General features: G+C 62.4%; 7 protein-coding genes across 7 annotated transcripts; 2 read left to right on the top strand and 5 right to left on the bottom strand.

Annotated features, from left to right (window-relative positions):
• Positions 1 to 368: 368 nt before the first annotated feature.
• On the top strand, positions 369 to 2,828 carry PAN0_033d6263 (uncharacterized protein; the record flags this gene model as incomplete). Its single annotated transcript, XM_014798282.1, has 1 exon — positions 369 to 2,828. One exon carries the CDS (start codon positions 369 to 371, stop codon positions 2,826 to 2,828), a length of 2,460 nt encoding a protein of 819 aa, XP_014653768.1.
• A 349-nt stretch (positions 2,829 to 3,177) lies between these two features.
• Positions 3,178 to 6,540, bottom strand: PAN0_033c6262 (DNA mismatch repair protein msh3; the record flags this gene model as incomplete). Its single annotated transcript, XM_014798281.1, has 1 exon — positions 3,178 to 6,540. The coding sequence occupies one exon, from the start codon at positions 6,538 to 6,540 to the stop codon at positions 3,178 to 3,180; it is 3,363 nt and encodes a 1,120-aa protein (XP_014653767.1).
• A 376-nt stretch (positions 6,541 to 6,916) lies between these two features.
• PAN0_033d6261 (terpenoid cyclases/Protein prenyltransferase) lies at positions 6,917 to 8,215 on the top strand (the record flags this gene model as incomplete). The annotated part of the gene is made up of 5 exons (XM_014798280.1): positions 6,917 to 7,292; positions 7,370 to 7,585; positions 7,653 to 7,885; positions 7,960 to 8,035; positions 8,100 to 8,215. 5 exons carry the CDS (start codon positions 6,917 to 6,919, stop codon positions 8,213 to 8,215), a joined length of 1,017 nt encoding a protein of 338 aa, XP_014653766.1.
• Positions 8,216 to 8,234: 19 nt separating this feature from the next.
• Positions 8,235 to 8,889, bottom strand: PAN0_033c6260 (N-acetyltransferase; the record flags this gene model as incomplete). The annotated part of the gene is made up of 2 exons (XM_014798279.1): positions 8,235 to 8,268; positions 8,336 to 8,889. 2 exons carry the CDS (start codon positions 8,887 to 8,889, stop codon positions 8,235 to 8,237), a joined length of 588 nt encoding a protein of 195 aa, XP_014653765.1.
• A 1,081-nt stretch (positions 8,890 to 9,970) lies between these two features.
• On the bottom strand, positions 9,971 to 14,983 carry PAN0_033c6259 (uncharacterized protein; the record flags this gene model as incomplete). Its single annotated transcript, XM_014798278.1, has 1 exon — positions 9,971 to 14,983. One exon carries the CDS (start codon positions 14,981 to 14,983, stop codon positions 9,971 to 9,973), a length of 5,013 nt encoding a protein of 1,670 aa, XP_014653764.1.
• A 175-nt stretch (positions 14,984 to 15,158) lies between these two features.
• Positions 15,159 to 15,578, bottom strand: PAN0_033c6258 (uncharacterized protein; the record flags this gene model as incomplete). Its single annotated transcript, XM_014798277.1, has 1 exon — positions 15,159 to 15,578. One exon carries the CDS (start codon positions 15,576 to 15,578, stop codon positions 15,159 to 15,161), a length of 420 nt encoding a protein of 139 aa, XP_014653763.1.
• A 2,142-nt stretch (positions 15,579 to 17,720) lies between these two features.
• PAN0_033c6257 (uncharacterized protein) lies at positions 17,721 to 19,388 on the bottom strand (the record flags this gene model as incomplete). The annotated part of the gene is made up of 2 exons (XM_014798276.1): positions 17,721 to 19,065; positions 19,143 to 19,388. Coding segments are annotated over 2 exons (1,591 nt in total), but the record flags the coding sequence as incomplete, so codon positions are not given.

The raw sequence follows: 19,388 nt of genomic DNA, 5'->3' as shown, positions 1-19,388 counted from the left end.
GCAGACAAGCATTCATCCGGAGCGCTTACAGGACACCCGCGCATCACTCGCTTCCTCCTGCACCCTGGCCGCCAAGACCGCCCGCAAACGTGGATCGACTGCCAAGCCTTGGCATCCTCCGCTCGTCTTGAGTTTCTTGGCATCCACGCCCTCATCCCCTCGCCTTCATATACTCGACACCCCTCCCGCTACTGCCATCCCTACCACCCGGTTTCGCTCCCTCATCTCGTTGGCCTCTCCACACCATCTTTCTTCGGCCCCACCATCAGCAACAACAACATCGGCACCAATCAACCATCGACAGCGTCCAAACTCTACCCGCACTAGATCCGGCTTCCTCTCACATCGCAGTCATACCTCACGCCGCCATGAGCAATCACCTTTCGCCCGCTTCGGTGAGCGAGCACTCGAGTTACGCTGCATCCAGCAGCCACCTCGGCGCAAGCCCCGCTCCATCCCACCACTCCTCCGCCACATCCATGTCCTCCTCCTCGCCTTCGCCCTCGAACAAGATCAAGTCGTCCTCGGCCTCGGACAACGGCGACTTTGAACCGCCCGCCAAGCCCATCACCTGCCGATGGGACGACTGCGGCAAGATCTTCTACGACCCCGAGGTCGTCTACAAGCACCTCTGCGACGACCACGTCGGCCGCAAGTCCACAAACAACCTCTGCCTCACCTGCAAGTGGGAGGGCTGCGACGTCAGCTGCGCAAAGCGCGACCACATTACTTCGCACATCCGCGTACACACCCCGCTCAAACCACACAACTGCGACGTCTGCGGCAAGACCTTCAAGCGTCCCCAGGACCTCAAGAAGCACGAGCGCATCCACACCGAGCAGCACCAGCAGCAGCGCCAGCACAAGGCCGCACAGAACGCCGCCGCTCGCGCCTACACCATGGCAGACCCCTCCGCCGCCTTTGGCGCCTACCCATACCCAGTCCACGCCTCCAACGCCTACCTCGGATACCCCGCCCTCCCCACTCAGCAGCAGCAGCACCACCAGCACGGCCTCTACCCCACCACCGCCGCTGCCTACCCCTCCGCCTACCCCTCGCTCCCCAATCGCGACCACTACGCACACTCCACATCAAGCGCCTCGCTCTCGCCCATGTCGTCGCGCATCGACACCCCTCAAGGCACCAGCCCCGGCCCCAACCACCACGTCCAGGACGCCGGCTCCTACATGCACCTCGCCCAGGGCCTCGACTCGCGCAACAAGGTCACCTCCGACCCCACCTCCTACACCTACCTCGCCCACGGCGCCACCACCAGCCACCACCTCGCCGGCAACAAACGTGGCCACGAACACGTCGAGGACTTCTTTGGCGACCTCCGCCGCAAGAAGCTCGCCCCCGCCTACGACTCGCACATGGCAGACAGGCTCACCCAGACCTTCGGCATGGGCGGCATCGACGATGTCTCGCTCAACGCCATCCTCTCCACCTTTGACCCTTCCGCTGCCTACCAGGCGCCCAACAACGCTGGAGGCGCAAAGATGGAGTCGGGCGTCCACGCGCGTGCTCCCGTCAAGCAGGACTCCACCGACCTCGCACAGCTCAACGCCTTCCTTCTCCAGCTCGGCGCCAGCGCAGCCTCGGCACTCCCCGCATCGCACTCGCACAGCTTCTCGTCGTCGTCGTCCGTCGGCTCCTCTGCCTCGTCCTCCTTCTCGTCCCAGGGCCATGCCGCCGACTTTGACCTCTCGTCGCTCTCCCAGTACGGCCTCACCCACATTCCTGGTTTCGACGAGTCGCTGCTCGCCAACGCCTCCAACCCTCAGCGCGCCATCGCCCAGCTGCCTAGCCGCGCTCACCACCACTACCCCGATTCGGCGTACGCGAGCGGCTCGCACCAGATGCATCAGCCTGCCTTTGACAGCGTCCGTGTCTCGCGCGGCAACGCCATCGTCCCGCAGCTCGCCCCCGTCGACGTCGGCGGCCACTCTTACCGCCGCGTAGAGGCGCTCACCCGCGCCGCTCCCGAGCACGCCGACACCCTACGCGCCGATGCGCTCCGCACCGCCCCGGTCAAGGCCGAGGAGGACGCCATGGAGGAGGACGAGCTGGACGACGACGCCTCTTCGCACGCCGGCGACCGCTACCGCTCCGTGAGCCCCGCCGCCTCGTCCGAGAGCGGATGGTCCGAGGCGGGCCGCCGCGACAGCTCGTCGCCTTCGCACGGCCTCTATCCCCGCGTGTCGCCCTCGGAGGCATCGCGCCGTCTGCCACCGCTGCGCTCCAACTCGACCGCCAGCACGTCTGCGTCGATCAGCTCGCTGCTCGACTCGGACGCACGCCTGCCCTCGATGCGACGCCAGAGTGCGGCCATGGAATCGGCGGGCACGCGCCACTCTGCACCCGCCTCGTCGCCATCGCCGTCGGCGTCCTCGTCGTCGTCGTCATCGTCGCTCTACCCGAGCCTCACCGAGCGCGTGTCGCAGATGGAGGGTCTGGGTCGGCCGCTGGCGCGTTCGCCGTCGGTGGATGGCGAGGCGCGCGAGGCCATGGCGCGCGAGCACGTGCGATTGATTCGCGACCTGCTCATTGCCATCAACTTCCCCGACCAGGCGCGCGCCAAGCTCCAGTCGCAACAGCGTGTGCGTCTGCCACCCATCCTCACCTCGGCTGCGCGCAGCAAGACCGAGGATGGCGAGACCACGCCCTCGGCTGAGGCGGAGCATGTGCGCGATGTCGACAGCGACCGCAACTCGACCCCCACCCCGCCTGGCAGGCCCACGCTGCCCACGCTCAGCCAGCTGCTCAACGACATGCCCGAGCCAAGGCAGCGTCCCATGGCCGAGCGCCAGATGGAGTGCGATGTTTAGATCCGCGCCGTTCGATTGTACTTTTGATTCGAGTCTGTATTCTAGTCGCTCTGTCGTTGCTCAATGCTGTCTTGTGCTGCTTTCTCAAAGTCGTGTGTGGTGTTGATGCCTGAAGTGTGTTGGGGCTCAGTGATGGGATGCTGGATTCAAAAGCAGGGGATGTGATTGCGCCAAGTGCAGAGCGGTGTGGTGCTGGAAAGGATCTGCATCGGGTGGGTCGACGATGGCAGATGGTTTTGACGGGATCGAGTGAGATGCTGGACAGCAAGTGGCATGCATCGCGATTCGGCGTCCTGGCAGGCAGGTTGATTCTGCGTGGCGTGTGTGCAGTTGTGATGGCGAGTACTCGCTACGCATCGTACGGCTGCCTGCGCGCGACCGCATCGCGCACCGCCTTCACCGCCTCCACGCCAAGCTCGCCCGCAAACACGCTCTTGAGCACCTTCTTGGCCGCGGCCACCTGCACTCTCGTCTCGTGGTCCGCCTGCATGCGCTGCGCCACCGCCTCGGCCGTGTGCGTGATCTCGCTCGGCAGCTGGGCCAACTTGGCGCAGTGGATGCCAAACGACGCTGTGGCGCCCTGCTTGAGCGTGTACAGGAACTGGATGCCGTCGCGCTGCACATACGCCATGTGCATGTTCCTCGCGCCATACCGCCGTACCAGCTCGGCCAGCTGGAGGTAGTGCGTGATGAACACCACATTGGGCATGCTCTTGAGCTGCAGCAGATACTCGAGCACGCCCCATGCAATGCACACCCCATCATGCGTGCTCGTCCCGCGTCCGAGCTCGTCGAGGATCACCAGACTACGAGGCGTCACGGCGCGCAAAATCTCGGCGGTCTCGGCCACTTCGACCATAAACGTGCTGCGACCGGCAAACATGGCATCGCGCGCGCCCATGCGCACAAACACGCCGTCATGCACACCCAGCTTGGCCTCCGCCGCTGGGACATACGATCCAATCTGCGCAAGCACCACAAGCAACCCCAGCGTCCGAACCACCGAGCTCTTGCCGCCCATGTTGCAACCGGTCAGCAGCACCGCGCGCGACGTGTCGTCCGACAGCACCAGATCGTTGGGAATATACGGCAGCGGAGATACCACCTCGAGGATAGCATGACGCATCGCCTTGACCTCGACACGCACGCCTGACTCGCCATCGCGCGGCGAAGACCGCTCGAACCGCGGCCGCGTGTATCCACTGCTCGCCGCAAGCTCTGCCAGCGACACGAGCACATCCAGAACCGCCAGGCTCGTCACCACATTGCGCAGCACCACGTACTCGGTCGTACACAAGGCTCGCACAAAGTCGCTGAACGCACTCTCGGCTGCCGCGGCGAGCGTCTCCTTGTGCTGGTCGCGCAGCCGCGTGAGCCGGATCACCTCGGGCGTGTGGAAGCGCACCATCGCCTTGGTCGCACTCACACGCAGCCAGTCGGCCGGCACCTTTTTCGCGTCGGCCACGCGCACCTCGACCAGATACTCGACGCCCGACACGCTGGCATACTCGAGGCTCGGCCGGTGCAGTGTCTTGCGCAGCTCGCGCAGGTGCTCGCGCAGCTCGGTCTCGACGATCGCAATGTTGTCCTTGGCCGTCTGGATCGCCGGATACCGCTCGGCATCCGCAAACAGATCCGCCTTGTTGTTCGCGCGCGCCTCCTTGATCGAGATCTGGTTGAGGTACGTCTGCACCGCCGTCTTGCCTGCAGCGAGGTTGAGCAGATGCTCCTCCACCAGGCTCGAGTCGAGCTTCCACGTGTCGCGCTCGGCGGGGCGCACCTCCTGCGTGACGCGGTTGAGCGAGAGCAGCACGGTGGCGAGCTCGGTGGGAGTGGCACGCCCATACGTCATGCGCGCAAGTCCACGCTCGAGGTCTGGCAGTCCCTGGAGAAAGTTGGGCAGCATGCGCACCACGTAGCTCTTGGCCGAGATGATGGCCTCGATGGCGTCCAGACGCCTCTCGAGTGCGTCGACGTCGGTGAGCGGGCGCGAGACCCACTTGCGCAGCAGGCGACGACCCATGCTGGTGCGACACTTGTCGAGCAGCCAGATGAGGCTGCCCTTCTCGTGGCCATCGACGGTGCGGAAGATCTCGAGATTGGCGAGCGTGTTGCTGTTCAAGAGCATCGTGGTACGCGACGAAAACGACTGGAAGTTGGTCGAGAGCGTGCAGATGCTTTCGAGGTTGAACGCCTGGAGGTGATGGATGATCTGGGCGAGCGCGATGAGCGCGAGGTGTGGGAGGCTTTGTATCAGAGACATGAGCTCGGCAGGGCGCTTGTTCTGTGCGTCTACATCCATCTCGACGTCGGTGCCGTCACTGTCGCCAGAAGCGCGATCGCGGTAGAACTGTGTGACCGACTGAAAGGCCTGGTTGTAGTCGAGCTTGGACGCGACACGCTCGATCCTCACGCCGCCCTCTGCGCCACTGCCGAGGAGGTATCCGATGACCTTTTCGGTTGGCCGTGTAAGCTCCTGCGGTACGAGCAGCTCGGCAGGCGCGAGGTGAGCGATGCGCGTCTCGAGCTCGGTGCGGGCATGCGAGTCGGAAAACTGGTCGTAAGTGAGATAGCCAGTGTTGACCTCGACGCTGATGAGGCCGATGGCGACGCGGTCTTCGGGGCCGTTGCCGCCCTCGGACTGCTCGACGAGCGCCATGAGCGATTTGGGTTGGTAGGTGTGCGCGGCCCCTGTGGCAAAGTTGACGTCGTCGGAGCTGGCGAGGTCGTCGATCCAAGTGCTCGCCGTGTAGAGCGCGGTGAGTTTGCGCACAAAGGGGGTGTAGGCGTTCTTGGACGCCGCTTTGAGAGCGCGTGTCTCGATCTGGCGGACGACGCCGACCTTGTGACCAGCCTGGATGAGGCGCTTGACGTGGATGTGGAGTCTGTGCACGGGGATCATAGCGGTGAGGAGATTGCGCTCGGGAAAGCACATGATGTTGAGCTCCTTGCTGGCGATGCGCGCGTCCTCTCCGTAGAACTTGAGCTTGTAGCCGACTTCGATGACGAGTAGCACGCCGGGATGCGCAGCCTTGAGTTCGAGGATCTGCTTCTCGAGTGGGGTGTATGTGGGTCCAGATGGGTCGAGGCTTGCCGAGCCTTTGCCTTTTGCACGCGAGCTGGATGGTTTGTTGGCGGTGGATGATGACCCTTCGACAGCCGCAAAACGGTCAAAACGATTCGAGGGAGGATCTGCCGCTTCTGTGGTGTCGTCAACATCATCGTCTTCCAGAACGATCGCGTTGTCCGCCGATCCAGGCGCATCGAGCGCATCCTCTGACGTTGGGGTGTCTGCGGCGGACATGCGTTCGATCTGCATCTGGTTGCGGGCATGGCGGTCGACGGCAAAGTCGGGGCCGAGAAGCTTTTTGCGAAAGGCTCTATGGCGGGCGTCTGCCTCGGACGAGCGGTCACTGTTTGCTTGTGACGATTCCGGCTTCACTGTCGGGTCCGGTTCGGTGGTGGTGGTGGTGGTGGTGGTGGTGGTGGTGGAGGTGTCCTTTTCGAAGCGCCATCTGTCCATGCGAGCCAAGGTCTCGCGGCGAGGTGCCTCGGACACAGCCAGGCGTGGCTTCTTGAATGGAGGCTCTGATGGAGGGCGGGCGGCAGATGAGCTAGCGCCGTTGGAGCTGGAGCTGGAGCTGGGTTTGGGCTTGAAGAAGGCGCTGATGGTGGCCTGCGCCCCAGCTGGCTTTTGCGAAGGCGGCGCCATGATGTCTCGTGGCGTGAGCGTGTGGCTGCAGAAGCGGATCAGCCGCGAGTGACTGTGGTGGTGAAGAGGCGAAGATGCAGCATTGAAGACGCTGTCAGTGGGACGAGCTGAGCTGGTCTGAGCCGCCGCGGTTGTTGAGGCAGCGGTCGATGAGGTGGGTGACAGATGACAAGGAAGGGTCCCTGTGGAATGGACCCAAAAGTAACACTTTTGGCTGAGTCGGCGCGAAGACGGCCAAAAGTGGAGGCGCGTCTCGATCGGGCGATCGGCCTTTTTGAGGTGTTGGTCAGGCCGGCATCTCAACGACCTTCCTCCTCCCTTTCGCACATCACGATCTTCACCCTAGCTCAACAGCACACGGGGGCGTTGATGCACAATGTCGACATCCTCAGCAGCCGCAACACCGCGCGCACCACCGGGCGAGCTGCTCATCCCGCTGCACGTCGCGTTCGTCGAGGCGCTCGACAAGAAGCGCGACTCGCTCGCCTACCACTTTACGACGCACCTGCGCATGAACGGCGTCTACTGGGGCCTCGCAGCGCTCGAGATCCTGGGCAGACCCGAGGTGCTCGACCGCCAGGCGCTCATCGACTTTGTGTTTAGCTGTTGGAACGACGACACCGCTGGCTTTGGCTCGTTTCCGGGCCACGATGCGCACGTGCACAGCACGCTTTCCGCCATCCAGATCCTCGCCATGAAGGACGCGCTAGACGAACTCGATACCAGAGGCGTCCGTGACAGACTCGTACAGTGTAAGCAGCTCTCCACATCAGCCGGAACGCGAGAAGCAGAGTCGCTGATCAACCGGCCTTGATCTCCGGCGGTGCAGTTCTATTGGGGCTTCAGCTGCCAAGTGGTGCGATTCAGGGCGACAAGTGGGGCGAGATTGATACGCGCTTCCTGTACTGCGCGGTATCGGCGCTTGCGCATCTGGGCGCACTCGACCAGCTCGACCGCGATCGCACCGTGCGCTACATCCTCGCATGCCACAATCCCGACGGAGGCTTCGGCACCGACCCAGGCGCAGAAAGCCACGCCGCACAAGGTACGCTCTTGTCCAATCTTGCCAATCTCGAGACCGCATGCTGACTCTTCCTCCTTGAACTGGGCAGCGTGGGTGAGCGTGGGCGCGCTATCGATCCTGGAGGCTCTGGAAGAGATCGACTGCGACCGCGTGGGCGCATGGCTCGCCGAGAGACAGCTGCCCAATGGCGGCCTCAACGGGCGACCGCAGAAGCTCGAGGACGTCTGCTACAGCTGGTGGGTGCTGTCCACCCTCAGCGTCATCCGCAGGCTGCACTGGATCAACGCGGATAAGCTCAAGAACTTTATCCTCTCGGCACAGGTATGTCCCCACCAACCCATCCTCCACAGTGGCGCAGAATTGACCCAACATCACCCTGGGGCGTGTGGGCACAGGATCCGGACGAGGGCGGCATTGCCGATCGACCGGACAACGTCACCGACGTCTTCCACACCGTGTTTGGATGTGCAGGTAAGTTGGCAGTGCACGCGAAGGACTCGGGATCAAAACGCTGACTGGGTCTTTGTCGGAGCAGGACTTTCGCTGTTGGGATTCGAGGGGTTGCAACAGGTCGATCCGACGTACTGTATGCCTCTGCGCGTCACGCGTGCGCTTCGCATTGATCGACCGTTTCAAACGCCATCGTCATAAGCGCGGGAATGTCACTGTATTAAGGTCGATAGGCTGGTTCGAAGATCGTGTTTCTGTGTGCGCAACGATAACGAAGAGTCAGTAAACAGTGATGGTGACAAGGGGGAGTTTGTGACTTACTCTGGTTGTACGGTAAAGTTCCTGCCATTGCTCCTTACGGTTCTCTTGTCCTTATCTCTCGGCAGGGCTTTTCGCATGTCGAAGCCGTCTTCGTCTCCACCGTCCTTGCCGCCTTTGTAGTAGTAGTCCTTGACTGTTCTATACACGCCATACCCTAGTCCTTCGTACATTGTGACGGCAGTGGTGTTGCTGGGTCTTACGAAGAGATCCACAAAGTACGCATTGTAGACGCGGTTCGAGACGTCTTCGAGCAGATGCATCATGCCGTTGGCCAGTCCCAATCGACGGTACTCGGGTGCGACCGTTATGGCCGTCACGTGGCCGTGCAGTGTAGGAGCTTCGCGCCAAGAGGTGGACTCGCGACCCTCGGCTTTGCCAATAACATACCCCATCGTCCGTCCCGAAGAGGGCGCGGTCTGAAGGAACGACAGGTCGGGCCACTGCGCAAGGTACGAGAGGTAGAACGACAGTGTGTACGTTTCCGTCCAGTGGTCCAGGTTGACATTGTTGAACTTGAACAGATCCGTCGCCCGGAACGGTCGAAGCAGCGACATGATTGCGCCAACGCCCAAGCGGGTTCTATGTGCCTGAGTTCCGAGTGATCCGCAGCGTCCGCAGCTTCGAGATGGTGGTGTGCGTGCCAAGACCTCGAGTCGCTCCGCCAGGCATTTGAGGGGTGGAGGTCCACGACTCCAACTTAACATATTTCAAAAAATCGGCTCTCCAATATATCGACCCGGCAACCACGGCTGGACTCCACGCGCTCGGCGACCTGGGGGCATGGGGCGCCGTAAGTTGCGGGACACTACAAGCTCACGCGCGCTACAACAACCTGAGCGCTGAGAGTAGCTGACAGACGCTTGCCATTCGCGGAGATAGCTGGCGAAAGCCGACCTTGCGCCACCTTAACTTTGACACCCGCACAAGCAATTGAATATCCTCACTCATGCCCCGCACGAAAACAGAGAATGAGCGAGAGGAGTCAAATTGATCTTACAAAAACGACACGGCGATGGAGAACGATGACGAGAGACGAGGATGCAGACAGCGATGGTGCAGATGAATCTTGCGTCTCGATCAACACAGTTTGAAGCGTACTCTAAGTCTGGTGAGGCTCACGACAGTGAGGCGCGGGAACGAGTTGCGATCGGCCGTTACAGTGCGGAGGAGGCTGATTCTGCTTGCGATCGCCAATGTCTGACTGCGAAAGATGCGGTAGACAGTGGTTGCCCACCTTTTGACAGCTGCTTGGGGCTTGTGTTCGTTGGTCCAGTGCCTGTCAGACAGGACTCGTTGCTATCAAGGTTCGATCTTGCCGAAGAGTGCAGTCGTCGCTGTCGGCATTCCCACCGTCGCTACTCCGTCGTGTGTGGCCAGCCTCACACCTACCAGCGCAGCGTCACAGCCGCCCAATCGTTCCGTTTTGGGTCGCATCAACCCACCCATCGTCAGCCAAAGTGCTCCAACCACAATCCGATTCTAGCTCAACGTACGTGCTTTGCAGCAAACTCCCGCAACACACCCCACCCACGCTCAAACTCGCAAGCTTAAGCTCAAACTCTATCTCTTCACCGTTCGCCTCATTACAAGCGCTACTTTGGCTACATGATGCGACGCTATCCGGGGCGCGTAGGTTCAGCCGGCCAGCTCGGCCTCGATCGAGGTGACGCTGGGCAACGAGGGGAGAAAGTGCTTTCCCTGCGGGCTGCCCAGATGCGCGCCCATGATGGGGAACGACGTCGAGAGCGGGCTCGACGTCGCCGCCTTGTAGCTCGGATGCAGCGACGGCGAGGGCGGCAGCTGGCCAAAGCGCGAGCGCGGCGACGTCGACGGCAACCTGCGCGAAGCCGCGGCGGGCGGAGACCTCGCCAGCCCGTCAATGTCCAGATTCAGCCGCGCCGGACGCCGCTTGGTCGTGCCACCCAGATTGGGCGACGACGTGTTGCTGCCACTGCCCGCCCCTGCCGACGTGAGGTTGAGGCTCGACGTCGATCCGCGTCGCCGGAACTGGTCGCCCAGCGACGAGTGGCTCGACAGCGTCGGCGACGTCGAGCTCTTGGGCGACAGCGGCGCAGAAACAGACGCTGGCAGGTTGACATGGTGCGACGTCGACTGCGACAGCGCCTCGCGCACCGCCGCACGCGTGTCCTCGTTCATCGTCCGGATCTCCTCCTCGTCCAGACTGTAGTCGTGCGTGCCAGCCAGCGGCCGGCTCATCCCAAACGGACTGGCGTGCACCGGCGACGACGCCAGGCGGTACGCAAGCACCGGCACAACACCTCCCTGGCTCGTCTCGTCCTTCACCTCGGGCACCTGGTCGATGTGCGGCCAGGCGGCGTCGCTAGCTGCGGAGTCCTGCTGCCACATCGGCTGAGGAAGCGCAGAGGCTGCCCCTTGGCCAAGTCCAGATGCATCCGCCGATTCAAGCTTCGACGGGCCAGGCGACTTGAAAAACGCCTCGTCCGATGGCGAGCTGGACAGGTACGCCTTGACCACATCGCTGGCGGCCGACAGACGCTCGTCACCTCGGCTGGTGCTGCTCAGCAGCGTGTCCGCCGTGGTGGGCTCGGAGCTCAGAAGCGCGTCGTACGTAAAGTTGGGCGTGCGCGCCTCGGGGTGCTCGTCACGCCTCGAGCTGGCCGAGGGCAACGAGACGCGCGACGGGATCTGCGAAGTGTGCTTGCCCGTGGCGTACGAGACCTGGCTCCAGCGCTCATTCGAGATGGCGTCGTCCTGCGTCGCCTGAATCTCGGCATGTTCGTCATGCTCGTGCTCCTTGTCGATCACGTCGGCGGCGTCCGCGGCGTCCGCATGCTCCGAAGGCGCAGACGGCTGCGGCACCGAGTCCATGTCGCTGTCGATGCTGACCGTTCGTTCGATGATGGTGCCGTCTGCGCTGGACGTCTGCGGCTGCTCCACGCCAGATACGGTAAGATCCTGAGTAATGGACGCGTCGGACTCCGCCGCTGACACGACCTTGCCGCGCAGGAAGCGTTGGATCGAGGCGATGCCGTCATCGTGGTCGTCCCCGAGGAAAGCTGACAGCTCGGTGGTGTCGTCTCCGTCATGGTCGGGTGCTGCAACTGACCCCGCTTCAGGCGCATCGATGGCTCGTTCAGCCACGACGGCCGAGACTGGTGCTGCTGCCGCTGCTTCTGCTGCTTCTTCCGCGGCTGAGGACTCGACGTCCTCGAGAGCTTGGTGGCTAGCCTTGGGCGTGCCGGCCTGGATCGACTCGGTGTGCTCCTGTGCTGCATCGGCGTGCTCTTGCGCTGCATCTGCGTGCTCCTGCGCTGCATCGGCGTCCAAGCTGAGCGCGGCCACGGGCTTGCTTTCGGGCGCGTCCTCGGTCACTGTGGGCGTGTCTTCGGCGCCAGCGGACGTGGCCCCGGCAGCCGCCTCTGGAACGCTGTCGCGGGAGCGCATCGACTCTGTATCAGCCACCTCGGTCCTTGCGAGGCGGGGCACGGCGTCTGCCTTGCTGAACTCGACCAAGCGGGATGCGCTGAGCGGCGCGTGCATGCCGATGCGCGGCGACTGGAATCGCGACGCGGACACGGCCGAGGTGCTGGCGGGACGCGGCGAGACCGGGGCGCGGTCGAAGGGGCTTCTGGCGTTGCTGCGGCTCTTGGCAGTGGCAGCCTTGGCGCGCGCGATCCACTTGGGGCTCGGCGTGACCGAGGCCGAGAGGCTGCGGGCGTACGCGAGGCTGTCTCTGCTCGACATCTTGCGACCGGCGGGATCGGGGCTGTTGCCGCCGCCAGGATTCGGCGAGCATCCGGGGCTGAGGAGCTCGAGCGCCTTCTGCATGTCTTCGAGGCTGTCGCTCAGATCGCCCGAGCTACGACGGCTGACGCTGCTGGGGCGGCGGTCTTGAGGCAGCGCCAGCGAGCCGGGCGACGAGGGCGGGTGGTGCTGGAATATGGGCGTCGAGACGGAGCGCGGCGAAGGTGGAGCGCGCGGTGTGTTGAAGGCGTCTCCGACTGCCGTGGGACTCAAAAGCTGCGGCGAGAGCGATGCGGTGAGGCCACCCAGCTGAGGCTTGACGCCTCCGAATGCCGCCGCGTCGAGGTGGATGGGGCTGAGCAGCGAGATGGCTGGCGGCGCTGCCTCGAGACTGGCGTCTGATTCGTGTGCCTCGGCCGATGGGATGTGGAAGTGTGGCTCGTCGCTTGAGCGAACGACGGCCTGGGCAGCATCGTCATCCGCGTGCACCGAGGGCGACGGCCCGGTGATGTGCGGCACCGCATACGGATCTTGGCGGATTTTGCTGGCCCAGAGACCAACGACCTCGTCGATGTCCGACTCTGGCGGCAGCTGCATCTCGCCGTGGCCGAAGTCGTTGGCAAAGTCGTCGTCGAACGCGCCGGAAGAGTTGGGGCGGCCGGTTGGCGTCTTGCCGATCCAGCTCTGGATGCGGGCCATGTTGTCGCGTCGAGGGCTGTAGTAGACATCGTTGGCGGCGTCGCTGGCGTAGTGCTGCGTCGGCACTTGCTGCATCGGCTGCTGCGGCGGCAGGGCCATGGCAGCCTCGAGGGCTGATGCGTGGAGCGTGTCGAAATCGCGGGGGTTGTCGTCGAAAGCTGCGGGAATCTGCTGGTGCTCGAAGGACGGCGCGGCGTTGCTCGTTTCGCCCGGCTCGGGGAGGATGGGATCGATGTCGTGATGCTGCAGATGTTGCCACATGGCCTCGTCGCCGGCATCGACGATGAAGCTGTGGCGGAGCGCGAAACCCTTTGGTTCGTAGGTAGATCCGCGCTGCGAGGCAGTGATCTCGTGAGCAGCGGAGGAAGGCGAGTCTGGGAGCGCCGAGTAATCGCCGGCGTGCGCGAGGGGCTCGTTGCCGAAGCTGATGTCGTGCTCTGTCTCGGCGTCGTCGGCTGCATCCAGGATCTCGGAGTAGCCGGTTCGACTCTGGCCAGAGTTGGAGCGGTGGCTGGGCATAAGCGCATCGCGTGTGAGCTGGTGCTGGGAAGATGCTTGTTGCACCTCGTGCGAAGACGATGACGAAGTAGTAGGCGCGGGCAGTACTGGTCTAGACTGAATGGATGCGCGTGAGACGGAGAGAGCAGGGCGTGATGCGGATGCGGCCGAGCTCATTGAGACGATGCTGGCGCGTTGTGATTGGACAGGCTCGTCCGACGGCGAGGCGGACCTGGTGGGCAGAGTGGGCAGCGGTGCGTCTTGCGCCTGCTGCGTTTGCTGAGACTCGGATTGCGGCTCCTCGTCTAGCAGAGGCGCGGTGGTGGACGATTGGGAGAAGCGCTGCTGGAAAAGCTGCAGCCCGTCGTCGTGGAGTGCTGCTTCTTCGAGAGGCGCAGCTTTGACGCCAGCATCGGAGGCCGCCTCCCTTTGCGCTATCGCTTCTCGAACGGATTCGGCTTGGTGATTTGATGCAGTGGAGGGCGAGCGCTGCTGAACTTTGGGCTGCACAGGCTGCTCGATCTCGGCTTCGAATGTTGGGGCCAGATCTTGGGCAAAAGCTCGATCCGACTCGTGTTGTGGCTCGTCGTCCTGCGACTGCGAGAGGCTGTGTGCGAGGTGCATGCTCTTGCGCGTTGGATGGGAGGGCCTCTCGCGAGGGTTTGCGCGGGAAGCGATCCAGCTTGGCCACCAGGGCGCCTTTGCGGTGTCGACCTGCCACTCGATGCGTGCGACGATGGGAAGGCTTGGGAAGGGTGGTGGTGGTGGTGGGTTGGCCTGATGGTGGCCGGCGGAGAAAGCGGCGGCGCTGCGTACGGATGGGCTCCAGTCGGTGTGTGCGTCGCGGCGGCCAAAGCCAAGAGCGTCTACGCGGGGCGAGGGACGATAGTAGGGGATGGTGGGACGACTGGACGAGGCCTCGCCGACGGTGGAGCGTGAGAGGTCGGCGGCGTGTGCGCTGGACGACGACGAAGGGTGGGCAAACGAGTCGGCGGCGGCGTCGGAGGAGCGTCGGCTGTGGGCAAAGTTGGGTGGAGGCTTGTGGGCGGCGGATGTGGAGGAGAGGTCGTCGTCGGCAAAGTAGCGAGACCAGAGAGCCTGCCAGGCAGCATCGCCGATCCTGGGGCCGCGGTTGCCCTGGCCGTCGTCGGCGAGGAAGAGGAGGAGACCGCCGACGGAGGGAAGGGCAAATTCGCGCGAGATGGCCCATAGCTGACCGCCGAGGGTGGGATAGAGAGGCAGAAGGGAGCCGCGTTGGAGGCGGTTGCGCTCTGCGTTGGTGGATTCCGAGGAGGTGGGAAAGTCTTCTGGTGGGATGGCGGTGACAAAGTAGCTCGGGCTGGCTGGATAGGGCGAGCGAAGGGCGTTGATGACGGGGCTGACGCCGTGCTCTGTGGCTCGCAGTGCGCTGGACTCGTTGCCGATGGCGGGTGGCTTGGTGGAGGCTGGCGGGAAACCAGCGGAAGCGACGCGCGAGAGGGGTGCTGACGAGCAAGATGGCTGGGCCGGTGCCGAAGCTGCGAGCTTGTCGTGCCGATCTGCGGGCGAGCGGGCCGAGTCTGGTGGGGTGATGGACGAGTCGAAGGTGGTGAGCATGGTAGAGTCGTGCTCGTGCGAGGGTGGCGGCGACATGATGGGCGAGGAGGAGCGCGAGATCGAGTCTGTGTGGAGGGATGGCGAGTCGGGCGAGGGCTGCGCTGGTGATTGTGGATGTGCGAGCGACATTGTGGATTGGGTGAGAGCCACGTCGGGGCGGGAGGCAGCCATGATGTATGCGCAGACGAGCTAGAGCGGATGGGCGCGAGGCATCAGAGCATCACGTGCGATGGAGCGGGTGACGAGCCGTAGAGCGGATGCAGTGCTAGTCGGTGACGGCGCGGTGATGCGAGCGGGAGTGTGATTACTCGGGAGCCGATGTGACCGAATGTAGAGCTTCGAGAGGGGGTCCGAGCGTGAGCAGCGAGTCGAGCGAGCGAAAAACCTGCGAGCGCTGATGTTGTCGACGCGGTCTGGTAGAGGGGCTGGTGTGCCGGTCGAGCGTCTGAGGCTGTAGGGGAGTATGCGTGTCGTTGTCGTGAGTGAGGGTGGACGGAATCGAATGGTTCGAGGACGAGGCAGAGATGATGGTGGTGGAGCGGCTCCAAGGGGTCGACACGAAGGGACGGACGCGCGTCGGTGTAACGTGTCGGGATGTTTGGCCCAGAGAGGGTGAGAGAGGGTCGAGCGTCGGAAGTGATGGCGTTGAGCGAGACCAGCGGCCATCGACGTAAGGCAAAGGCGATTGAAGGGGGGACGGCAGCCAGCTGTCACTCTTCTGCATTGCTCAGCGCTGCTCAGCACTGCTCACCGCCGCACCGCCTTGGCCTTCCACATGAATGAATCCAACACGAATTGCCAGCCCGCCAAGCCGCAAAATCCAAATCCAATTTAAAAAAGAAAAGAAAAGAAAAAAAAAAGGAAAATGCGATTCTTGACAACAGGCGATGAAGCTCATCCCCCACCATTCATTGGACTGGGCGGGTGCACTTCCGGTGCAGTTTTGCATGACCGAGCGCGGCTTCATTTCGGTGTCCAAAGCCTATCTTTGCTTTGCACACGATCGGTTGCCGTGTGTTTTTCGCTCGAGATGAATTTGCTCCCACCCTGGGTCTGCCGAAGTTGATCTCGCTTGAAAAAGAAAAAGAAAAAAGTTTTCATCCTTTCTTTCGGGAGTCACGCCACGAAGCATGGCTGGCTGGTAAGAATGGCCAAAATATGCACCACTGCTGAGCCCAGCTGCAGGGCATTGAATGTGCTGCGGTTCGGAAGCATGCAAGCAAGCATGCATTGTGGTGGTGTTGTGTGCCCTGCAGCCTGAAATCACCCGATGCCAGCATGTCCGAACGCGAGCCGGTTGAATTGGATTCGCAAGCGGCGATCGCGGTGTACTGCCGATGCACCAACCCAACGCGAGCGGGCGGGCATCCCCGGGCGAGAGGCGAGCCATGCAGCTGCTGCATCCACGGCGTCACGTTGGCATCGCATCGTTGGCTCTTGCAAAAAAGCGCGTCGGGATCTCAGGCTGGGATGCGACGAATGGCATGCACGGTTGTCAAGCATTTGCGACGCGGTTGCATGCTGGCAATGATTTTGCATCCCAAAAACCAAACGGGCGAAATTCATGCCTCGTTTGTCTGCATCAGCTGCTCCCTTGGCTGCCGTGACGAGCCGGAACGGAGCTCGAAGAAGAAAAAAAAAAAAAGCGAGAAAAGAAAGTGTTGGGGGTGTTGGGAGGGACGCGCGACGCGTCTCGACAAAACAACTCGCGAAACAAAAAGCCCAGAGCCAAGGGTCGGAGTCGGCTTCGTCTGGTCGCTCGTCGTCCTTTTGTCGTGTGGTGCTGGATTGTCTGGCATGGTTGGTGGACTGGCATTGTTGCCCGTTTCTTGGCAGCTGAACAATGTCTCGGTTCGCTCGGCCAAGCTCGATCGCGAGCAGGCACGTACCTAAGCTCGAGCTATGCTCCTCCCCCTGTCTCGTCTTGTGTACATCGCTTGTGACCGCCTCACCTGCTTGCGCCATGTTGACCTGGACGTGAACTCAAGCGAGATGTCACGCTTATGGGGCTCGGTTACGGACCCTTGGCCTCGGTGACAAGAGACATTGACGTCGACGCGCATCCTCACCGCGTCCAACCGGATGCCAGCTCAAGGCATGCAGGCACCACCGCTCGAATCCATCTCCGCTAGTTGTGAGTGTCGGAGTCAAGACGACCCTCTCATCCCAACGCGTCGTGTCTCGCGTTCTTTCTCTCTTTCTCTTCGGCTTGACATTCCCGAATGCCACACAGTCTCCTCGGACACCGAAGACTCGGTCACGATGCTACTCCGGGTCCAAGTGGTGAGCGGAGGTCCAAAGCATGACCCCAACGCGGCTTTTGCATCCTTAGCTGCGACTTTGGACATCGGCATCGATCATGCAGCATCCCAAACTGCGCTCGGCCATGCGCGCTTCTACGCAGAACGTCCCACAAAAACAATTCCCCTTCCAACCCAACCAGTCTGCGCTGCAACGCTCACAGGGTGCAACACTTGTCCAATGCATTCGACTCGTCTAGCCGAGGCACATGCCATCCCCTTTCGCCGCCCTCGCTTCCACCACAACGCCCTCGCGCTCGGCCAAACACTATGCGCTCCCGAACCCTTGCCATCCGCATTCGAGACACTCTAACAAAGTCGTCCTTTTTTAAATACATTTTATGCCTCTTTTCTCTCGCCTTTTTGGCGAGTCCTTTTTTCCCTTCCGGCTGCAATTGTTCAAGCACGCCAAATCCCATCGTCATCCCCTTTTTGTCGCGAGCTTCTCACTGCCGCATCCAATCCTCAAATCCCGCAAAGCAACTCGCCCTCGCCATGACGACGGCCGTGCCATTTTGAAAAGAGTTTGACAAGCGTGACACATCGGATTGCTTTTCGGGTTGCTTTTAGTACAGACGCAGCGCCACATTGACACTCTGCAGCTCCTGCATGAGCAGTTTGGCCGCATACGGGATGTGGATCTGCGAGATGGCCGTGCGGTTGCGGCACGATCGGCACTCGTACGTCCCCTTCTTGAGGTTCGCCAGCGCCGTCAGGCCGCACAGATCGCACACGTGGATCCGGTACGGATCCGACACGTCAAACATGCGCTCCTTGAGGAAGCCAGCGATGCCGTGCGCGATCATGCAGTCGCGCTCCATCTCGCCGAATCGCAATCCTCCGCCGCGCGATCGTCCCTCGACGGGCTGGCGCGTCAGGATCTGCACCGGTCCTCGCGCACGCGAGTGGATCTTGTCGTCCACCATGTGCTTCAGTCGCTGGTAGTACGTCGGTCCCAGATACACCTGCGCCTGCATCTTGCGTCCCGTGTGCCCGTGGTACATGACCTCGAGTCCACGCGACTGGTACCCAAGTCCGCGCAGGATCGACGACACCGCCTCCACCGTCAGCTCGGTGAAAGGCGTCGCATCGCCCTCCTGTCCCGAAAGCGCAGCCACCTTGGACAGCAGACACTCCACCAGATGTCCGATCGTCATTCGCGACGGAATCGCGTGCGGGTTGATGATAATGTCCGGCGTGATGCCCTCCGCCGAAAACGGCATGTCCTCCTGCCGGTACATGATGCCCACCGTTCCCTTTTGGCCGTGACGCGAGGCAAACTTGTCGCCCGTCTGCGGCACACGCGAGTTGCGCACGCGCACCTTGACAAACTTGTTGCCGTTCGAGTTGGTCGTCAGCAGCACCTGGTCGATAATGCCGTTCTCCGTCGACTTGAGCGAGATGCTCGCGTCCTTCTTCGTATGCAGCTTCGATCGCATGCCCAGCTCCTCCGAGTCCGGCGGAAGCGGCGCCGTCTTGCCGATGATCACATCGTCGCCCGACACCCGCGTGCCCGGCGCCACCAGTCCGTCGGCGTCGATCTTGTCGTACGTGCCGTGCTTCATTCGGATCGTCGTGTCCCGGTGCGGCTTCTCGAACTCCTCCAGCTGCATCACTCCCACCTTCTTCTCCTCGGCCATGTACCCGCGGTAGTACAGCGAGCGCATAAAGCCGCGGTCGATCGACGACTGGTTCATGATCACCGAGTCTTCCTGGTTGTAACCCGAGTAACACATGATCGCCACGATCGAGTTTTGGCCGGCGGGCAACTCGCGGAATCGGATATGCTCCATCGACCGAGTCGTTCCCAGGGGCTTGTGGGGATAATAAAGGACGTGGGCCATCGAATCTGCTCGAGCAAGGATGTTGGAAATAGGTGTGCCGATGGCCTGTTTCCCCATGGCAGATTGACTTTGAGAGGAAAGAAAAGGAAAGATCAGTATCAAAGAGTCGTGTAGGTCGTTGATCGTCAAGGGAAGGCTACGCACTACACATTTCTTGGCGATTGATTGTGATCGGGGAAGGGGACGATCGAGGCGCAGATGCCGAGGGTCATGGCGGGGTGAATCTCGCAATGGGTCCATGTATCGGGTGCGATCGTGTGGACGGCCTTGAGACGGGCGGTGGGGTCGGCGGAGGTGAGGTTGATGTTGCCGTTGCGTTGCTTGTACTCGCGCGAGAGCTCGAGGTCGGTGGTGGTCATGCAGATGAGCACCGACTCCTCCTCCTCGGCG

The sequence above is a fragment of the Moesziomyces antarcticus genome (genome assembly GCF_000747765.1).
Source record: "Moesziomyces antarcticus DNA, scaffold: scaffold_v10033, strain JCM 10317, whole genome shotgun sequence".
Classification (NCBI taxonomy): Eukaryota; Fungi; Basidiomycota; class Ustilaginomycetes; order Ustilaginales; family Ustilaginaceae; genus Moesziomyces; species Moesziomyces antarcticus.
The sequence above is the reverse complement of the archived record's forward strand: the minus strand, read 5'-3'. Positions and strand labels throughout refer to the sequence as shown.